General features: G+C 37.3%; 1 protein-coding gene across 3 annotated transcripts in view; it reads right to left on the bottom strand.

Moving 5' to 3' along the window:
- The window catches only part of LOC150105848 (NADH-cytochrome b5 reductase 3-like), a 147,184-nt gene that overhangs the window by 65,655 nt on the left and 58,749 nt on the right, over nt 1-22,780 (bottom strand). For all 3 annotated transcript variants that reach the window (XM_090393620.1, XM_090393621.1, XM_090393623.1), the window contains exon 6: nt 6,540-6,646. In XM_090393620.1, the coding sequence (XP_090249746.1) occupies nt 6,540-6,646 (107 nt within the window). The remainder of the gene's footprint in view (nt 1-6,539; nt 6,647-22,780) is intronic.

Below are 22,780 nucleotides of genomic sequence, written 5' to 3'. Positions count from 1 at the left end.
CTAAATCCAGTATTTAGATTTTCCACCAAATTGCCAAGTTTGAAAGAAGGTATATGTATCTTCTTTGGTGGTTGGAAATGTGTATCACTGTTAATTAATTAAATTTTAATTATCTTTAATGAATCAAAGAATGAAGAAAGATACTATCCCTTCTAATTGGATGTTTATGAGGGTTATTCTAATTCATAAGGATAGTTCACGCTATAAAGTGGAGAATTACAGATAGTTTGGGAGTGCTATAATAGATAAATTAATCAGGAATCTTATAGACAATATCCCTGATGGTTATCACTTGTTCAACAAAGTACAGCTAGTTTTGTTAATAGGGGATCAATTACAGAAGACCTGTAGTGTTTATGAGGGAAACTGATCGTGATAATGACTGTTTTATTTGGATTTCAATAAAAGCTTCGAAAACATTAAGCATAAGAACCTGCCAACTAAAATTCGCCAAACAGGTACTGACAATTATCTAGCAAGATAGGTAGGCAGACATCTGACTAAGGTAAATGAGAGGAAGTAGTGATTGGGGGGGGGGGGGAATCTAAGAGCAAGATGGTTAAGAGAGAGTGGAGTAGCTCATGGTTTGGTGTTAGGGCCCTTTATGTTTAACATATTCATAAATGATTTAGGTTCAAAATTATTAAGAATTAAACTCTCTTTGCTGATGATATGAAGCTCGGTGGAATAGCAAATTTTTTAAATGACTTCAATTCTTTATAGGATGATCTTATTAGAAGAATGGACAGAATTCCTAATGTAAAAAATTAAAATATACAAATTTATAATAAGGGAGATGGACAGTCTCTGGAAAGATTGTGAATAATAGAAGGATTTGGGTTTTGTTGTTGAGAGGAGATTTAAGTTTAAGAATTATACTAAGACAACTAATAAAGTTCAGGAGATTTCACTGGTTAGGAAAAGTATGTGAGCAAGCCAAAACTGAATTATTACAAGTTTGCACTTGTTTAGAAGATTACAACTTCATCACAGATGCATTTTTTCCAACTTTCCTTTCATCCTAAATATCAATGACCTTCCCTAACCTGGTGTATAAATTCTAGACAATTGAGTCACATTCCATTTCAAACGCTTTCATTTTTAGATTCTGTGACCCCCCCCCCACCCTCATTGGCATTCCATGGTTTATCAGATTCCCTACATTTATGGTCTATCTTACTTTGGCTAATCAGAGATATGTGCAGCTGTTTGTAAAGAGAAACATAAGAAATACAACAAAGCAAAAGTGGAACAGTCTGAACTTGCTGGAGACTCAAGTTATACAAAAGAGTAGGTTCCTGATAGACTATCAAATGCAGCATTACTACATCATTCTATTTGAAAATAGCTGATGGATCATGTTTATTATCATATCATTGTGGGAGGTAGTGCTACTGAGCAGCGCATGGTGTTAATTTATATATATAAATATATATATATAAATTGTCATTGTGGAAGGTAGTGCTACTGAGCAGTGCATGGTGTTAATTTTTATATATATATACAGGGTGTTCGGAATAAATTTGACATATTTATAATTAATTATATTTTTCCGTAAGTTACATGTATTAACACACACTTCTCTTCATTTAAAAGTTTGGACCCTTCTTCATTCATATACAAGATGTCAGAAAGGATGGATAGCTGGAACCCACCTGAATCATGGAAGAGAATAACTTGTATCATGATGATTCGTGCCCGCCATCAAAATAAGGATATTACGACTGCTGCCCAATGCTCCCTGAATACAGTAAAAAACAATCAGGCATGAACTAGAGACTTGCAATGGTGACTACGAGGATGTAGCAAGAAGAAAGATCCCTAGCAGACGATCTGATTGCGTTCGTACAGCAGAATTCCTCGCAAATCTGCAGGAACAGGTGTTGAAGAACCCTGGCATTGGAATTCGGGCTTTGTTCGTGGAGTTGCTAACTGTAGTCAAGCCCTGGATAACAAGGGTAGCCAATGGTAGGCCGTATGTATGGCAGCAGGATTCGGCCCCTTGCCACACCTCTGGGAAAAGTCAAAAATGGTTGTCTGAAAATTTCTACGACTTCACCAGTCCAAATGTTTGGCCTCCAAACTCCCCAGACCTTAACCCCATGGATTATTTTGTATGGGGCGCAGTTGAAAAAGACACCAATCGCACTTCCAGTAATACAAAAGCCCAGTTAATGGATAAAATTAAAACAGTTTTTGTGGCCCTTCCCAGGGAGACTGTAGCATCAGCTTGTTCGAGGTTCCGAAGCAGAATTGAAGCTGTGATCGATGCTAATGGTGGTTATTTTGAGTAAATCTTGTTGATAGTATTGTAATTAACTCTGCCTGTAATGTTTTTTTGTCAATTCATTAAATTTAATAGATACAAAGAAGATTTTCTTTTTCCTTACGAAACTGTCAAATTTATCCCGAACACCCTGTATATAATACACCTTTCACAAATCTTGTTAGGACTAACCATAATAGCAAGCTCCTGTGGTTACAATTTCAAGTTAAGGCTAGGTGGTTATAATTTCTGATCCTTTGCTCCTTTATGCTACTGTCTCTCTGATATGCAGGTGGCATCACTGTAATCCCACTTGAAGAGAAAGCTGACTACTGAGATAATTCTTCTCTTCCAATTCTGCAGCGATGATATAGACAAATAATAAATCACCTCACACCACAACAAAAACAGCACAATAACATCATCTCTGATCGTGCAACAAAAGGATCCTCTCGGCAAACTGCTTGGTGACCATCACTCTTGCTGTTCACTGTGCGTTATGATAGAGAGAGATGACTTTCTTCATTAAGACCTCACTAATGTAGAAGTTCATCACAGATACATTTTTTTCCAACTTTCCTTTCATCCTAAATATCAATGATCTTCCCTAACCTGGTCTCAAATTCTGTCCATAGGTAACAATAACACAATCCTTCCTCCTCAATACATTCTTAAATCCTGCAGTACACAAATTAGAGATTGCTTATAACTAATTCCTTAAATTATGGGTTTCCTTCAATTCTTCAGGTGAGTGCAAGGAATCTAATTAGGCTCAGTACATTCTGATGGAAAACTTAAAAACATTTTTTTTTAAGTTTTGAAAAACAAAACATAGTACGTAAATCCAATCATCCATTGTTTTTTTAATTCTCAAGCTTAAAAAAAAACTTAAAAATTATAACAAAAATTTAAATGAAAAAAATGTTTTCCTTTGCAATCTGAAATATCATCTATGGAATTTGAGAGAAAAGTCAATTTTACTGTTTGTTGCTTAGAAGGTCAATTTTCGCAGTTGCTTAGGTGGTCAGAGTTTTGCTCTGCTTATTTTTGGAGGGAGAAAACTAGAGAAATTTCCTGCTCTTGATTAGTTGGTGCACAGCAAACAATAAAAAAGATTTTAGATGCTTGATGTGAATGGGACAGATTCTTAGCATTTTTTTTTTTTTTTTATAGGCAGGAAGGAGTAGGTTGCATCCCTTACAGAATCAATCAATTTTTGTTCCTTTCATACTCTGTCATTACTTCAGTTTGTGTGCTTCACAAATAAAATTTTGCACTGCAAGTTCTTGTGTAGTCTCTGTATTTAGTTCTAATGCAATTCTTTGTCGACAATGAAAATGTCTTATTGAAAGGGGTCTTGAGAATGACACTAGACAACTTCCTTAGCATCTTCTGATGGCGACAAGGCTGAGATTTGCAGCAACCTGAGCTACTCCTTTAGTTTTTTTTTGTTGTTTGGTAGACTTCAAAATTGGGTATAATTGAGGCCACAAATTTTTCCATGCAGCTGGCAATTTCTGGTTCACATTTTCCTTGTGCTTTGCCAATGTTATCTATATTATCTTTGATGTTGAAACTCTTCCAGAATTCTTTTAATATCAACTTGCCTTCTCCACAGTTGCCACAAAACACTGTCTGAATGCAAGTTACAATACTTCATCTTAATATATGTGATGACAGGCTGATCTAGTGGTTAAATTAATGTTCGAGGAAAAATGTTACTTTTTTGAAACCTTGAGAATCCTAAAGCCATGACTAGTGCATTATCAACAAATAGGAGAGCAATTTTTGTCAAGTTTTTAGTTTGATGATACTGCTGATGTAAAATAATTCGCAAACCAATCTTGAAAAATTTTAGGTCTCACACTATTCAATTATTACTCTTAAAAATCACTGGTAGTTGAGATAATCACATTGTCTCAAGCTTCTGGATTCTCAGAATCATAGATAAAAGTGTTCATTTTGAAATCTGTAAAGATTTGATTCCAACATCAATGTTAGATGATCTTTCAATCCCTTGTGCAGTTTCTCCTGGTACCCTTCATAATTTTTTAGAAGAATTTTGCAGTTTTATCTGATGATTCTGAGTGCCAATGTTTCATAGAAGATTTGATCCCAATTCTGTCCTTCAAATACCTAAACCATTTTGCTTTAAAGTTGAATATGCAACTTGGACTCTTCCCCCCCCCCCCCCCAGAAAATATGGTCTTCACCTTCTAAAAAAAGCATCTGGCTGACACATCTGTATCTTTTTCACATCTTTCATCAAAACAAAAAACTTTACTGTTTCTTGAAAAGAAGTATGTTGTAGAATGACATAGAAGTGTTTCTCTAGAAAGAATTCTTACCCTTGTTATACCTCCATTGCAATATCCATAATGGTGTCAATATATTTGCATGGAATTTTTTCCATAGTCCATCCACAGGAAGTTTATCACAGGCTTTCTCCAAGTTAATAAAAAATTATTTTTATTTATTATTTTTTTTTATGTGATACTCATCCACAAAAGGCTGAAACCCTATAGTACTTTAGTACCTATGGATCAGCTAAAGATTTTTTTTCTATTTTTATAAATTTTTTGCATTATTATTATTTTATTTTATACATAATCCAGAAACCCTGCTCTGGATATTGGATACAAGCCACTTCAGGCTTCTAAATCTCACAAAGGGCAATGAAATTCATCTCTCATCTAAAGACAATCACAAATATTTATGCCCATGATGGGATTCAAATATTCAGGATTCAACATGCAATTCTTTCCTTCTTTTTCAAAATTTTTCCATTTGTATGACTCATTACTTTGATTTCCTCAAGGTAATGGGTCATACATCATACATACATGAGTCATACATCTGCATCTTCCATACTTGTGCAGATAGGTATCACAAAAACCATATCTCCAAATATCAAGTATTTTACATACACCATTCATAAATAACTAGTTCATTCTTATGTTTAAAATTTCATTAAAGAACCTAGTTAGCCAATCAATACCCTCATCTCCCATTTACTTCCAGAGCTTCTCATTTCTTGATGGTTAATATGCTCAACTATGCTAATATTCTCAGCAAGTCTAACCAACCTTTTCATGCGATTCATTTAAAAATTCTTCATTTAGAAAGCTCCTAGTAATATCTTCTCAGAAATTTATCACTTCTGCCTACATCAATGTTTCTTGATTTTCATAAATGACTAGATGTTTTGTTCTTTTCTCGAAGAATGTATTGCCATCACCAAATCATACACTACTGCAGTTTCCAATATGATAATTCATTCATTATTCCTATCTCCACACTCCCAATCTCCATGGATCATTTCATACCCTGTTCTAGTTCCCTATATGCCTACTGATGTTTCCTCTTGTATTAATATTTTCTGTGCGCAAATATTCTTTGCAATGGTTCATTAATGAGTTCCAGAAAGTTCTAAAATTCCCTCTAGCTACTTTCATCCGAAGTTGCCTTGGGATACTTGCAAGTACCAACTTTAAAACATCCCCCCCCCCACACACTGGTCTTGAAGTACTTGCAAATAATGAATGCAAAGTGTATTATTGAAATTAAAGTATCATTAAGATATCGCTGAAATAACAGGGAAACAAAAGTTTAAAATAGTTGATATGTTTCATTCACCGTGACCAGCTTGGTGTTTAAGGCCATCAGCCTATCACTATACCTTTCACCTCCACCACTCGTTCATATCTTTATCCAATACTATACACCCCACAGCATTTCTTACTTATCCATATATCATACCTTACATTCTTTTTCAGGTTCCCTTGCCTTTCCAAGTGATATATATATATATATATATATTTCCCTCTTTTTTTTTTCACGTAAAAACTAACTTAGCACATATTCCTGTCAATGATTCTGTATTTCAGATTTATTTATTTATTTTTATTTTTTTAAAATTTTTTAGATGACTTGCCTTTCTAACCACATATCCGTTTTGGATATGTGGTTAGAAACTGAAACTCTCAATTATTTTCCAACCAGGCATCGAGCCAACTTTTAAGGCTATGGACCACAAAGGAATCCCATCAAGCAAATCATGATATAAGACTGAAAGGAGCAATATACAAAAGAGGATATAACTAAGGTGTTTTCCACTACCATCAATTTTGCTTGTAAAGAGCCTAAATTTTAAACAAGATCTATTGCAATAGTATACAATGACACTAAAGTGCTCTGCATTAATTTAAACACTAAAAACTACCATTTACAATCAATAAATTATGTGACAAAAGATATACAAAGAATTACATACTTTGATTACAAGATCTAGGTAGCCTAAATCATCATCACTAGTTACTGGAGTGTAGGGGCGTATCACTAGTTGACCATCAATATTAGCACTTAAATAAATGTGTTGACCTATGCATAAAATATTAACTTTTTTTAATGATTTCAAACTAAGAGAAAGGTAAAATTATTCTGAAATACACATTCAACATTGGAATCAAAAAACTGAAACATTGTTTAAATATCCACTCAAAGCATTTGTGGCTTCTGTTATTATTATTATATGACACTTCCAAGGACTCATCATGGGAGGGCACTCCACTCTGCCATACACATCTAGATCCAGTATATCCACCATATTCTGTAACAATATGTTTTCAAATTGAAAATTAACTTTATTTCTGATGAAGTATGCTACAGTGATAGGAAACTGTTTTTATTTGCATAACAGAATTATTACAACAGATACATTTATTTTTAATATTTAATTTAATCAAATACTTTCCTATGCACTGTAGCATACTAGTTCAGAACACAAGAGAATAAAGCTGGGATTGCTTAAAGGTCAAACAAAACTAGTAACTGGGAGGAGAAGTTTACATAGCCTTTTAAGGAACGTAGACAACTGGCAGAGAGATCTGACCTAATACTCAATCCTCGCATTCTCATTGTGCACCACAATTAAGCAGAAATCTATCCTGGATAATGACCAAAAAAAGAATGGGCTGGAAATTTGGGATGTAGCCAACTAAGATGTATTCAGTATTGGCTTAAAAAAAAGAGACAATGATGGTACATCATACAACAAAATGAAATGTTATGCCAGCTGGGGAATTACCTGGCAATTCCCTCAGCTGGAGAAAGACTCCAGCTGTTTTTTTTTCAGAGAACCAGGGCAAACATTGAAACTCAGCCACTGGAACAAACTGATCATCAGAAGAATTCAAAAGAAAAGAAGTGGAACTGGCAGAAGAATTACAGAAGTACCGAGTCAATATAATTTGTGATACCACCACACACACACAACAAATTATGCAAAATCCTACTCGCCATGCAAAAAATGTACTTGCCCAAGCCCTTCCACCCCTGATTTTTTAAATGATATGCCCCCACATCCCAATAAGTCAACAGGAGTTCCATAACACAGTGGTGCTGCATCTGTGTTTACTTGAAGGTTTTTTTTAAAAAATTTAACATCCAGGCTGGCGAGTAAATCCGTATTGGAGATAGAGATGTTGTTCAGTTTCTCAACGAAATGTTGCGAATTTCATATATAAGTGTCCGAATTATGGATGTGAGGTTTGCCTGCCAGGTGTTTGGATAACAGATAAGTTGGCGAATTGATTCCATCCACAATCGGGTATAATGGTGTTCCATTTTTGTGTACCTTAGGAGCATCATATAGTCTTGGTGTTGGTGGATGCATGGATTTCAATCTTCGTTTTAAGTCTATAGACCAGTTCTCCATATGACGTATTAAATCGTTGGTATCATTGTGGTTCTTTAGTGTTGGGTCTGTGACTAGGACACGGTAGGTTGATGTATCCGACAATAATCTGTTAATCTTATCTTCGTAATCACTGGTGTTCAATTTGCCAATTTATCTGTTATCAAAACACCTGGTAGGCCTCCTCAAACCTCACATCCATAATTCGGACACTTATATACAAAATTCGCAACATTTCGTTGAGAAACTGAACAACATCTCTATCTCCAATACGGATTTACTCGCCAGCCTGGATGTTACATCTCTATTCACTAACATCCCTGTGGAGGAAGTCATCAACATTTTAGGAAGTTTGCTGCCACAAGACATCACTTCTCTGTTCCGTCATTGTTTAACATCAAACTTTTTCTTATGGAATAAAACCATATATCAACAATTGACTGGCCTTGCAATGGGTAGCCCCCTCTCTCCATCTTGTGCTGATCTCTTTATGGAGGATTTTGAAAGTAAAATATTAACTCAAACAGACCCTAAACCCACAGTATGGTGGAGATACGTGGACGATATCTTTATCGTTTGGAACCACACGAAAAAGGATTTGTTCGACTTTCTTAACAAAATCAACTCTCTACACCACACAATCAAATTCACTCTAGAACTTGAAGAAGATAACAAATTATCATTTCTGGACACTTTAATTAAGAAGCTTCCGAATGGTGGTATCAACCTCTCAGTTTACCGCAAACCTACCAATACAGGACGTTATTTACATTTCACTTCCTCACACCACATTTCTCAGAAACTTAGTATTGTACATATGTTGAAGAACCGTGCCTCTCTCCTTACAACAGATCAACAAGACCTCCAGGAAGAACTCTCCCTGATATCCACCAACCTTACCATGAATGGATTTCCTCGAACACTCATCCACAAGATACTTTTCTCTGAACCCCGACAAAGACAACAAGATGATGTACGTTATATTTCTACCATCGTCATTCCATACTTGGGGACAGTTTCCAATAAGATTGCTAGACTCCTTAGACCACATAAAATAAGAGTGGCCTTTAAACCCACAGAAACGATTAGACAATTCTTAAGATCTCCAAAAGATAGCCATCCTTTCTCCAAATATGCTGGAGTTTATAACATACCATGCTCGTGCGGCTTGAATTACATCGGCCAAACTTCAAGGAGCCTTGAAATTAGGCAAAAAGAACACATAGGTGACGTCAATAATAACAGAGAAGGAAAATCGGGATTAGCTTTTCATTTCTCAAGAACGAACCATACCATAGAGTGGGATAGAAGCACAATTCCTTACATGGAGGAGGACTTCTGCTCCTGAATTTTTAAGGAGGCCACAACAGTTGCCCGCTGTACACAAAACCTTAACAGGAACCAAGGACTAATCTTGCCTGTGATCTGGAAGACTCTTATCAGATCCTTCAACTCGCCAGAACTGAATTACAGTGCCAACTAGAACGTTCCTAAATAACAACAAGTGATATTATCCACACTCTATGAATGTATTGTACGTGCTCTGTTCTTTGTTTAATATAATTGGAATCGGTTAATTATAGTTTGTAACAGTTTTTTACTTTTTAGTGATGTACATCAGTTATGTACCCTGAAGATGCCAACAGACTTAGTTGGTGAAACTAGTTGGTATAACTTAGTTGTTGTGATATGCACTTGATCAATATAATCCCAATAAAAGTATTTCCAGAGCTTTTTGGTCAAGAAAATTAAACGTTTTTTTAACATGAAATGTTTTCATTAATTGAGTCTGTTCACCCAAGAATTGTTGGAATAAGTGAGACATGGTTGGATGAGGATGACATCCTAACATGAATAGAGATGGAAGGGTATGATGTGTTTCATAAGGACAGAAAGGGTAAAATGGGAGGGGGGGGGGGGTTAATGCTATTGATGATAGAGAAAGAGTTATGTCCAAACAAGGTAGAGATGCAAGAGGGGAAATAGTGCCAGTGGTTCTGAGGCAGCATGGTGTGAGATAGAGGTGAATAGAATGAAACACTTAGTCAGATGTTGTTACAGACTTATTTTAGGGCCACTGCTGTTTAACTTGGATGTAAATCATACTGGTGAAGATTTGGATGGGGATATTCAGTTTATATATGTTTGCAGATGATGCAAAGTTGGGATGAACTATAAGTAGAGCAGATGTTGTATGGCCTTACAAGAAAATTTTAATAGATTAAGTGAATGGATATGGGAAGAGGGATGCCAGTTCAATGTTGCAAATGCAATTATTATTATTATTATTATTATTCAGGCCTCCATGGAGTCAAAAGACTCATCGTGGGAAGTCCTTTCTAAGAAACACAAGTCTATCAAGACTCATCGAGGGAGGTCCCTCCTAGGAAACACAAAGTCTATCATACCACTCCTTAAATGCATTGACTGTTCTCACTCTCACCACTCCATCAGGCAATGCATTCCATGGTTCAACCACCCCTCACCCTCTTACTCACAGTTTCCTTTCGGAACTTCCAAGGATAGCCCCCTTGTCATGACTCCTTCCTGCTGTTCAACCAAGCAAAAGAATTCCCCAGTGTCAACCCTGTAACCACTGCTCAACAGTTTAAAAGTCTCAATGAAATCACCCCTCCTTCTATCCATCAAACTCTGCAGTCAACTCCTCAGCCGATCCTCATAACTAACATTGTACAGTCCCGACACCATCTTTGTTATCCGCCTTTGTACCATTTCCACAGTTAATTTATCCCCTTCAAATTCTGGGGACCAGATCTGAGAACAATAGTCTAAGTGTGTCTAATCAGAGCCTTATACAACGGAATGATAACCATTTTATCTCTGCAGGTCAGTGTCCTTCTCATTATTGCAGCAATCCTCTGCATTACCATCACTACCTTTGCAATATGCCCTCTAAATTTCAGGTTTCTATCAATCATCAAACCCAGATCTCTTGTCTCTCCTACTTCCTGCAGTTTAACTCCTCCCATAGAGCATGCAGTGTCCCAAACCTAAAGACCTTACATTTTGCTGCATTAAACCCCCCCCCCCATTCATTTGCCAATCTATTTGGCTTATTCAAATCCTCTTGCAGGGCTACCACATCTGCACTATTACTAATAACCCATCCCAGCTTCGCATCATCCGCAAACAACTGAATATCCCCTTGCAATTCACGGACAATGTCATTGATATAAAGGTTAAACAATATAGGTCCCAGTACTGAGCCCTGTAGAACCCCACTTGTAACCTTCTGCCTCTTTGATATTGCTCCACCATACACAACTCTCTGATATCTATCGGACAGCCAATCCTGAATCCAGACCCATGTACTGCAACTTGAATATCAGCTTATCATGTGGCACTGTCAAATGTCTTCGCTAAGTCTAAGAAAATGGCAGTATATGCCTTTCCCCTCATCTAATGTTCTTGTAACTTTATCATAAAAGGCTAGCATATTACTAAAACAAGAGCACCCTTTCACAAATCATGTTGACTCTCACAGATAACATTACCCTCATCTGCCCAATGCTGTATATGGTCCTTCACTACTATTGCCAAGATCTTACTAACTACTGATGACACACAAACTGGCCTATAATTAGACACTTTCAGTCTGCTACCGCCCTTATGCAATGGAACTATCTTACCTTCCTTCCATTCCATGGGCACCTTTCCTGCAGCCAGACTTTCATTGAAAAGCCAGGTCAAGGGCACTGTCAGTTCCTTAGCACATTCTCTCAAAACTCATGGTGAAATACCATCCAGTCTCACAGCTTTACTAACGTCCACAGTACTCAGTATGTGGAACCCACTCTCCTCCTGCACCTCTAAACCTCGAACCTGCCCTATCCCTCTAGTATTCAAATTGACTCCTCCAGGATGAAATACCCCAATAAAGTGTTCACTGAACAATTCCACTATGTCCTCTGCATCAGTCACTCTATTCCCATTTTTATCCACAATGTCATTCTTCCACAGTCATTTCTCCTCCTACTGGCCACATAGCTAAAAAATTCCCTAGGATTTTCCTTGGATCTAAGAGCCAATCTTTTCTCATATTCCAGTTTTGCCTTCCTTCTGGCCTGTGTCTTATACTCTTCATGCATTGTCTCTTAACCGTCTCCTTATATCTCTTCCAAAGACTCTTTTTAGCATGTAGCTCCTGTTTAATATTGTTTGTCATCCACTTTACTCCAAATTGTGTCCTCTTCTTCACTCGGGGTGGAATACAGCTTACCATTGCTGCTAACAAATATTCCTTCAAAATCTCCCAGCACTGATGATATCCCTGCCATCCAATTCCTCCCTCCACGAAACTTACCCAACTTGACGTCTAAGACTATTATAATCACCTGCTTTATAATTCCACATAAGTTCTCGTCTCTTTGATACTCCTGCATGTCTATTCATTTTCCAAGTCAAAACCATATGGGCACTCTCTCCAACTGGTGGGAGAGATGTCATCTCAGTTATTATCAGCTCTTCTGATGCTATAACGAAATCCAAAACTCATGAACCTCTTGTTCCCTCTGTTACATATTGCCTAAGACATTTGACCCTCAAGAATTCTAGAAATTCCATCCCTTATTGCTACATGCATTTCCCTCTTTCCAACTTATACTGCTGTAGTTAAAATCTCCCACAACAATCGTTCGTCTTGCACTTGTCACGCTCAACTGTCTCAACATCTCCTGGTCCTCATCCTCTGTGCTCCTTGGTCTATAGCAACACCCCACTAAATATCCTGTCTTGCCCACCTCCATCTCACACCATATGCTTTCAAAATCATTAGTGTCATAGCCTTCCAAAGTCTCCACACTTAGAGGACATAGGTTGTCACTTATCATAAGCAGTAATTCACCACCACGCTTTCCCTTCCTATTCTGCCGAAAAATGCTGCACCCGGCAACTTCTATTCCTGTTATTATATCCTCTTCTGTCAACCACGTCTCTGTGATCCTAATAATCTTTAGCCAGGCTGATGCTATGAGTGCCCAATTCCTCTCCCTTATTCTGAATACTCCTGGCATTGGTATGAAGCATAAAAATGCCATTGTTTCTATAACCCAGCATTATCCCCTCTAGACTCCACTGGGCTCAGCGTTACCTGATGTCGTCCCCCCCTTCTCCCAAGTACCCATTCCCCAAGAGGCCACCCCTGCTACCATCTACACTGGGACACACTGACTCGTTCAGAACAGCAATCTCTTCAGATACCTACATCCTTCCTTATTCAAATGCAGGCGGTCTCTCACATACAATTCCTCTCTGCTCTCAAATGCACTCCAAGCATCCACATATTCGAATCCTCTCTTCTGACACATTCTTGCTATTATGCCATTCAATATCACTAATCTTCTGCTCAGCTCGACATTATCATACCCAGGCAACACACACACACTATCTTTCCTCTCTGTGTCTTCTTTCGTACAGCCTCAAGAAAGAATCTCATATCTCTCGCTCCCCTATTTACACCACCACTCAAGTCATTTGTTCCCACCATCACAATCATCTCATCCACCCTTTCACCTCTCCTAATTGTCATAGCCACACTTTCTATCGTTCCTCCTGGCAAACACTCTTCATGCATCCTATCTTGAATACCACAGATCATTGAGTACCAATACATTACACCTCTTATCACCATATGTGACAAGAGAGGACTGGTATATGTGGATGCTTGGAGTGCGTTTGAGGAAAGAGAGGAATTGTATGCGGGAGACCGTTTACATTTGAATGAGGAAGGATGTAGGCATCTGGAGAGATTGCTGTTCTGAACGAGTCAGTGTGTCCCAGGGAGGATGATAGCAGGGGTGGCCTCTTGTGGGAATAGATACTTGGGAGAAGAGAGATGATGTCAGGTAACACTTAGCCCAGTGGAGTCTAGAAGGGATACTGCTGGGTATAGAAACAATGGCATTTATATGCTTTATACTAATGCCAGGAGTATCCGGAATAAGGGAGAGGAATTGGTGGTACAGATAGCATCAGCCTGGCCAAAAATTATTGCGATCGCTGAGACGTGGTTGACAGAAGGGGATATAACAATGTATGGAGAGTTGTGAATGATTGGAATGCCTTGCCTGAGTGTGTGGTATCTGCAGAAAATTTGAATGTGTTTAAGGTATAATATGATAAACTGAGTGTGTATGACAAAAAGATCTCCTAGATGTGTGTTTGACTCCATGGGGTCTTAGGGTAATAATAATAATGGTAAGTACCTGCTGGATTTCCGTTCAGAACAAGGAGTAGTTATTACTAATACCAAGTCCCAACATAAAAGTGTGTACCAATTCACATGGAAAGAAGACAAGGAATAAGAAAAGTGTCACTGACTATATTACTGTTGAATGCAATATCTTCATACTAGTTCAGAGCACAAGAAAATACAGGAGATTTGCAATAGAAATTGATCACCATTTAGTTGAGTAGGATAAACATGAATTCCATATATCAAAGAAAAATATAAATTAAAGTTATAAAAAAAAGACTCTCTAATTTGAGCAGCTTTCAGAGGTAAAATGTCGACTCAAATATACAAATATTACTGAAAAATGTTTTGAAACAAAATTCACACCGTTAACATCCAAACCATTTTGACTATTAATTGTGCTGAAAATGCACAATATAGAACCTTTTCCAGCCAAGTCAACTGCATCTTCTTATGGAATAACCTGTTTCCACAAATGGGACTTTGGCATAAAGCAGAGAGAATTGCTACGTAATATGTATTAATCCCCACCTTTGTCTATATCGAATCTTTTAGTTAACAGTCAGTCATGGAGAGTAATATAATTTTGTTTAATGGTTGGTTAGAATGTTACATATCCATATCCATGATGGTCCACTGAATTCAAAATTGGCATATTGTGTATTGCAAAGAATTAAGCACAAGTGTAAAAAAAAAATAAATATTTAATGTAAACACACACACACACACACACACACACACACATATATATACACATGCACATATAAACAACAGATACAATTCAATATATTCAGTCATTCTCTTTTTCTTTCTAAGCAAATCTGACAAATATTGTATTCTCTACAGATTTACACTTCATAAACAATTTTTAATATTCTATATATCGAAATTCTTATTAAATACAAAATTAATTATGCGACCATTCTAAGAATTATACAATACAAGCTCAAAGAAAATTCCTTCACTCTCTCTGACTCTCACAGTTAAATTAAATTTTGAGAGATAAAAATATCATACAAAACTCTGAATATAGCATTCAGCTAAAAGTTCGATAGTTTTACCTGACTACACGGGAACTTCCTTCGCAGCAATTATTCTATCACTGTCTTAGGTCTTCCTTTATTTTATTCACTGTTTCTACTCATTATTCATTCAGTGTATCTTACTTCTCAAATTCCTTAATCATAAAAGAAGTAAAAGATCTCATTTCATTATACTTGCATGTATCTTCTTCTAGCAAGTAAGTTGTTACAAACATCTTTCCTTCATGTGCTGGAGTAGGAAAGAAGAATAATCGCTCTGACAATAGGAATACATTTAATTGAGCAGTTTACAAAGGCAACCCCCCCCCCACAAAACACTTTACAGATTCCATTTCACTTCATGGAACATATGCCACTTACTTTCCCAAATGAGCACCTAACATTTTTACTGATACACTGTACTGCCCTTCAATATTAGCTTAACAATTCCTCCTTGAATAGCAGATAAAAACATGCACATAACTTTTTCAAGATCACAGAATTTATCTTTTTATTTTTTAAGCTTCTCCTTCATCTACCCTTTTACTAGCTCACATTCTTGTTCCCCAACAAGAACAGCCATTTGAAAAACTCCCAACTAATTGCATGCTCATTACCAAGATTCAAAGTGAAACTTGAGTGATAGCACATGAGCCCATATATTCAACCTTCTATTGTGTTTGTGTTTCACTGGCCTGACAAGCTGTTTCAAATTGTTTGGTTCTTATTGGTCAGGAAGAAATCTTAAAATAAATACACATACAACATCAGGTGATATTCACGAGTACAATTGCTGTAACAAATGTGAACAATTATATATATATATATATATATATTTAAAATGTATTTTATTATATAATCAAACATATCTCATTAATAAGCAAACATAATAAATAAATCATGATTATATGAGATTTTTACATCTTTCATAGTTGGAGGAAATTTCATTTAGACGTCTAAAAGTGGATAACTGTCGCCATATGAAACAGTTCCACCCAGGCTACTGCAGGCAAACAAAACAGCTATTCGAATGTTTCACTTTTAGAGTAGAACAAAATCGCTGGTTCCCATATTTCATCTTACATGCAGTGCACATAGTGGCTTTGCTGGGCTCAGTTCCCACACTGTAACTATTCAACTAGAAAACCAGCACCTCTTTCATTTGAGGGTACATCAATAGAGCAGGTTCAGCAGGCTAGTAACCAAGAAAGTATGTTGGACTGAGCCTATTGGTAATTATTATTATTATGTGACACCTCCAGGGAGTCCAAGGACTCATAATGGGAGGGCAGACTACTCTACTTCACTAAATACATCTCATCTTCTCCACTACTACTTAATTTTCCAACTTAATTTCTCATCATCACCAGTATTTTTTGTCTATAAATTGCATGTGTTCTGAAGGCCGATTTGTCTGTGCAAGGGATGAAAAACCCTGCTACCACCGTATGAGATCAGCTAACTCACCTTCAACTGAAAAAGCACATATAAGGATTCCCCTCATCACGATGAGAATCGAACCTATGTCTTTTCCAATTGAAGGGCACAATGTTCCGATATTCTTCCAATTGCACTACGGTGGCTCTGAATGCTTCAGGATGCTTTCTGATGAGCTGCTGAATAAGTCTGGAGAGACCCCAAGTTTAGAAGTTGCTTGTGAGGTGGGGGCACTGTCATTGCTATGCATAGTCTGAGATCTGCCTGTGAGTTATATTCAGAAGTCCCCCATTTGCTTCTACTCTAAATTTGTCCAACACTCCACAACAGTAAAAGACAATGAAAAATTAGCATCACTGCAGTTTAAATAAGAACAAACCTCCATAAGAGCTAACAAAAACAACAAAAAACACACTAAAAAAAATCAAACAAAAATTGCCAAAAAAACAACAAAAATATACCGTGTAAAAAAAAAACAAACAAACTTTCACATGGACTTAACATCCCGGAGCTCAATACAAACACCAATGATGTGCACTACTACTTACAGACATCTACTTCCAATCTCTTACTCATTACTGAACTGCAACTGACATTCTCTATGACTAAAGCTCACTGCAACTTTCCATGGTACATCATGCAAAATTCCTACTGCAAGAAGGGGAGAACACAATATTTGATATCCCTTGTTAAAGGATACCAGACCTGAAATCTCCTTTATGATCTGTTCTAGCTCAAAATTTCCTAGACTCATTCTATTGCCTTTATTGGCCTATAATCTATTCCTAATTTTGATGACTATAGTGACCTTTCTGATTATTTTCTAAGAGGGAGGAAAGCACTCAGAATTGTGGATATTGAAATATCCAAGGAAGATTATCTCACTGTTTGGGTAATTCAATGTCCACAATTCTGAGTGCTTCCGCACTTCTCTAACCACAGAGCAAGCTGGAAGATAAGCTGAACTATTTGCTATCAGTAATGATCTAATACAAATTGTCAATCTGCTTATCAGAATACCTCATCGTTCTTGCTGCATCAAATTGCCTCCATAGCACAATTGAAAGAATGATGGTACGTTGCACCCTTTGACTGGAAAAGCCCTAGTCTCATCGTGACGAGAGGAATCTTTATATGGGATTTTTTCAATTGAAGGTGAATAAGCTGATCTCATACGGAAGTAGCAGGTTTTTTCCTCCCAGAAACTCAGGTTTTTCATCATGCATACAAATTGGCCTTGAGAACACATGCAATTTACAGACAAAAAAATACTACTGGCAAGCAACAGATGGTGTTGGTGGTGATGGTAGTGGCAGTCTGCAGTAGTTGGTGGATTAAGTGTTGGAGAGGGAAAGGTGTAGAAGAAAAGGTGCCCCCCCCACCTCAACGAGTCTTTGGACTCCTTGGATAATAATTCTTCTAATACCCCAGATCCTCTCCCTCCAAATGCTAACATTAGCTTTCCTCTTGGCAAATCTGACTATTACCATATAGATTGTTTTTCCCAAGACCAATCACAGCCTCATATCCTCATATGGAAAAGAGGCAAATTGAAATGATCTTTGGGATTTCTATGCCTCTTTTCCATTGTCTGTTGCTTCCATCCCGATCCAAGCAATTGCTGCAATCTAATAACTAAAATTATTTTGTTCGGATAAGTGTCTTTATTTCTCACTCCACTCAAAACCAATGACCCGTAATCGAAGCCTTGGTTTACCAACAAATGTGCTAATACAGTCCAAGCGAAAAATACAGCATACACTCAATGTTCAAGTTAAAAACTACAGATTCTCAGTTAGTTTAAACTATAGCCCGTAACAACTGCAAATTCTAAAACAGACTGTAAGGGCCAAATGCACTGCTTCCAGCTCAAATGGCAATAGGATCCCTTGCCAAGGATGTTGGGTAAAACTTCTATTACCAGAAATATTTTGCCAGTATTCTTCCACATGAAAGAAATAGATAGAATAATGGGATACAACAGAATGGGATAGAATAATATCAATAGTTACCAGTAGTTTGCAGCAGACCATGAACTAGCAAACAATTTCATAATAAATGAGTGCTTCTATTGTTATTCCTATTTTCAAATGTTTCATTACGTGCATTAATTGTTAATCTGTTTTTTAGTTTATTCACTTATTTCTCCTGATGATGTGAAACAAGAATTTTCATAAAACTAGTTAAGTAGTCAATAAATTAGTCTATCCCATCTGTTTCTTTCATGTGGAAGAATACTGGAAAACATTTCTAGTATGTCCTCACCACAAAACAACCCTCCTCTGATCTTTAACCAGAAGGATATCAGAAAAATAGCCTTAATAATAATTTCCCCAGTCTAGATGGTATTCCTCCAGTTATACTAAGAGCTTGTGCTCCAGAACCCATTCCTATATCACTTTTACATACTATCATACTCATTTGGCATTTATCCAACAGCACGAAAGCAAGTTTTTATCCATCCTATTCCTAAAAAAGAAAGATAAGAGTAAGCTATCAAACTACTGTCTCACTGATCTCACTTCAATACTTTCGAAAGTGATGGAGAGGGTCATTAACATACCGTGTTAATTAACATAACAGCCTCTTCTATAGCTAGAGATCCACTGATTAAGTAACAATCACCAATATGGATTCTGCCATTCTCATACCACGGCAAACTTTCTTGCTAACCTTACCTTCAGACAGGTTGCTCTGGATATTTCCAGAGCAGTTGATCAAGTCTATTATCGCAACCTTCTTATCAAGCTGCCATCTTATAGTCTCCTCCTTACACTTTGTGACTTTATTGCCAGCTTCTTCTCTGATTGTTGATTGGTGTGTCATGGGGAACAGTTCCCTCTCATCTGATTTTTCAATCAATCTTAGAGTACCCAAAGGTTCTGTGCTTTCACCTACACTCTTCCTCCCCTATACATTATGACCATTCACTAATGTCAAATCTTATCCATAGCTTTGCTGATAAGACACTTCACTCCTGTTCTTCATTTACAAAACTTTGTAGTGCTCAGATGACTAGCTACCTTCTATGGCCAATGCCTTAAATACTGACCTTTTTGATATTCTGAAGTGGGGAATGAAGATAACTTAATTAAATTTAATGCTACCAAAACACAATCTAGTCTTATTTCATAGAAGAAAGATCATGTCTCACTTCTCTCTTACCTCTGATAATATTCCTCCACTCATCAACCAAGATCAGGTTTCTCTTCTTGACTTTCACATGTAACATATCCTGGCATAAACACATGTCGATAGCCTCCAAAAAAGCTTGGTATTCTTTTTCATTCTAAACAATATTTCTCTTTATGGGAACAATTATGGGAAGGCTTTCATAAGAATTTATAAATAAATATAAAGACACTGGTGAACATTCTAAAGGTTACTGGAAACAAAGGAAAGAGTACCGTTAAAGAATCAGAAATGATCACAGTGACAAAAACTGATAATAAAGATATTTTAGATTAGGAGAGTTTTTTTTTTTTTTTTATGTTGGGCCCATACACAAGAGACTAGTTGATCAACCTATAGAATGTTAGTACTGTATATGGGTAGTGAGTTGGGAAAGGAGAAACTTGTTTCCATTTGATTTAAGTCTGTATATTGTATTCCTTGGGAAATACATTAGGTGGAAAGACTTCCACAGTACAGCAGTAGCAGGGACGAAGGAAGACAAAAAGAAACTTGTTCTCTGGGTTTCAAGGTGTACTGTGAAAGGATGTTGGGCAGCAGTGTATGTGTTCACCAGTGTGGGAATTATTGATGCTATTTCAGATGAACATTTGTCATTGAAACATTTGTAGAATACACAAATTGCAGAGACCAAACATCTATGTGAAAGTGAGCTGGTAACAGATGGGTCATTTATCAACCTAATTGCTCTCCTCTGTATTGAATCAAGCATTCTGAGGGAGCCCCACTCCAAATGTGAGAGCAGTATTTGATAGTTGGGTTGATTTGTGACTTGTATAAGGTTAAGGTTAACAGCTGTTTAGAGGTGAAAGGGAAATCCTAGTTTTTTGGAAGCTAAGGATGCAATGGTTGTGATGTGTTTATGCCAGGAGAGGCCTAAAGTCAGGGTAATTCCAAGAAGAGAAATCTCATCTTGTCTGGAAATCTGAGTATTATCAAAAATAATATTGGGGAAAAATGGTTCTTTTTTTGTGAGAAAAAAGACAGAACTGGGTTTTACTAGGATTGAAGTTGATGAGGTTATCTGAGCCCCACTGAAGAATGGCTTGGAGATAAGAATTGAGGGCAGTGGTGTTTGATGCTCTGTGGGTTGAAGTGGGTTGTGTAGAGTAAGGTTTGTCAAATGAAAGGGAGGAGTGCAATGTGCTGTCATCTGCAAAACTGTGTATTGGGTTGAAGGTCAACTGAAGTAGGTCACTGATATACAGAAGAAAAAAGGCTGGTGAGAGGATAGGGAACTATCTACCATTACACATAGTGTGTGTGTCTAGATAGAAAGCTGGCAATCCAACTGCAGAAGTCCCGAGACAGTCCAAATGATGTAAGCTTGCTTAGTAAGCCTTTGTGCCAGACCTGGTCAAAAGCTTTGGAGATATCAAGTGAAACCACTTGAGATTTGCCAAATTTCTCCATGGCATTTGCCCAGAGTTGGGTGATATATGAGAGTAGATCTCCTGTTGATCGACAGTGACAGAATCCATACTGGTGGTCGCTTAATAGTTGGGTGCCTTCAAGGTAGTGTAGGAGTTGAGAATCGATGTTTTTTTCCACCACTTTAGATTGGACTGAGGTGAGTGAGATAGGGTGGCAGTTAGATGGCAGTGATTTGTTACCTTTCTTAGGAATGGTTGAATATAGGCCAATTTCCAGGTTTTGGGATATATATATGAGTGAGTAAGAGAGTATATGTACAGGTAGCATAGGACAGGAGTCAGTTCTGGTGCACAGACCTTCAGGACAATTGGAATGCCATCAGGGCCAGGAGATTTTTTTTGGGTCTAATTTAGACAATAGGTTTCTGATCTCTTTCTGGCAAAAGGATATAAGGGACATTGTATGTTGAGTGGTTGGAATGACTGGGGGACATTTGACATTGTCAGTTATGAACACATTGGAGGCAAAGTGCGAAGCCAGGAGATTAGCTTTTTCTGTGCGTGATGATGCAATAGAGCCATATGGGTATGATTAGGGGGGGAGGAATAGTGTAGAGCAAAAATTACAACCAATTGCTTTGGCAAGAGAACAAAAGGCACGATTGTCATTTGGGCAGGGCTGCAAGTTTCCTGCATTTAGCCCATTCAAATTCTGTTTTGGAAACATTAATAATTTTCTTCTCTGATTCCTTTTATGGTATTTTTTCTTCCATTTCTAAGCTTTTTCAATAGCCTCCAGAATATTTTGCCACCTTCCTGATATTTATTTTCTCTGTTCTTGCCAAAGTCTTCCCATGACCTGTTTAGCTAGTTTTACATAGTGCTCTTCATTCTCTAAGAGCACAGCTGACGTGAACTTTCGATATGCTTTCTTCTTTTCCTTCACTGCCTCTTTAACTTCCTGAGTCAACCATGGAGTTCTGATTTTTCTATCATTACAGACAATGTAATAATAGAAAACCACATGCGCTGTGGCTGAATCAATCAATACTTTCTCCAGGATTTTGCCACTGAATTTCCTAGGTTTGGATCTTGTTTAAGAATTAAGTCATTTTTTTTTTGTTATGTATGCATATTAACTGTCCCATGCAATGAAAATGAGCTTCATCTGTCCAGAAAATGTTGTACAGCCATTGTGGATCTTTTACGACTTTTGTCAAAGCTTATGTTGCAAATTCCTCCCTCTTAGTGGTATCATCACTTGGTAACAGCTGGTGAAGAGATTGTAGCGTGTATGGATACAAGTTTAACACACCATGTTTTCACTATGACTGTGATTCTTGCAGTTTTCCGTGCACTGCTTATACTGCTTGTTGATTGTGCCGATAGGGCATTTGTCTGCGATACCACAATGATGGTATGGGCTTCGGATAACATTGGTATGCTGGCGTGATGGCAATCTGACAAATTTCCAGTTTCCTCAAAATGTCGTATTAGAGACTGTAGCCTGGCAGGAGTGATAGGACCTCAACCTTTCTTCATTCTTTTCTGCGTTTGAAACTTTCATAAAGCTTCTGCTAC

The sequence above is a fragment of the Typopeltis vanoorti genome, chromosome 6 (assembly GCF_054136105.1).
Source record: "Typopeltis vanoorti isolate ZY-2024b chromosome 6, IOZ_Tvanoo_1.0, whole genome shotgun sequence".
NCBI lineage: Eukaryota > Metazoa > Arthropoda > Arachnida > Uropygi > Thelyphonidae > Typopeltis > Typopeltis vanoorti.
Note: the sequence above shows the minus strand (reverse complement) of the source record. Positions and strands in the feature narration are given on the sequence as shown.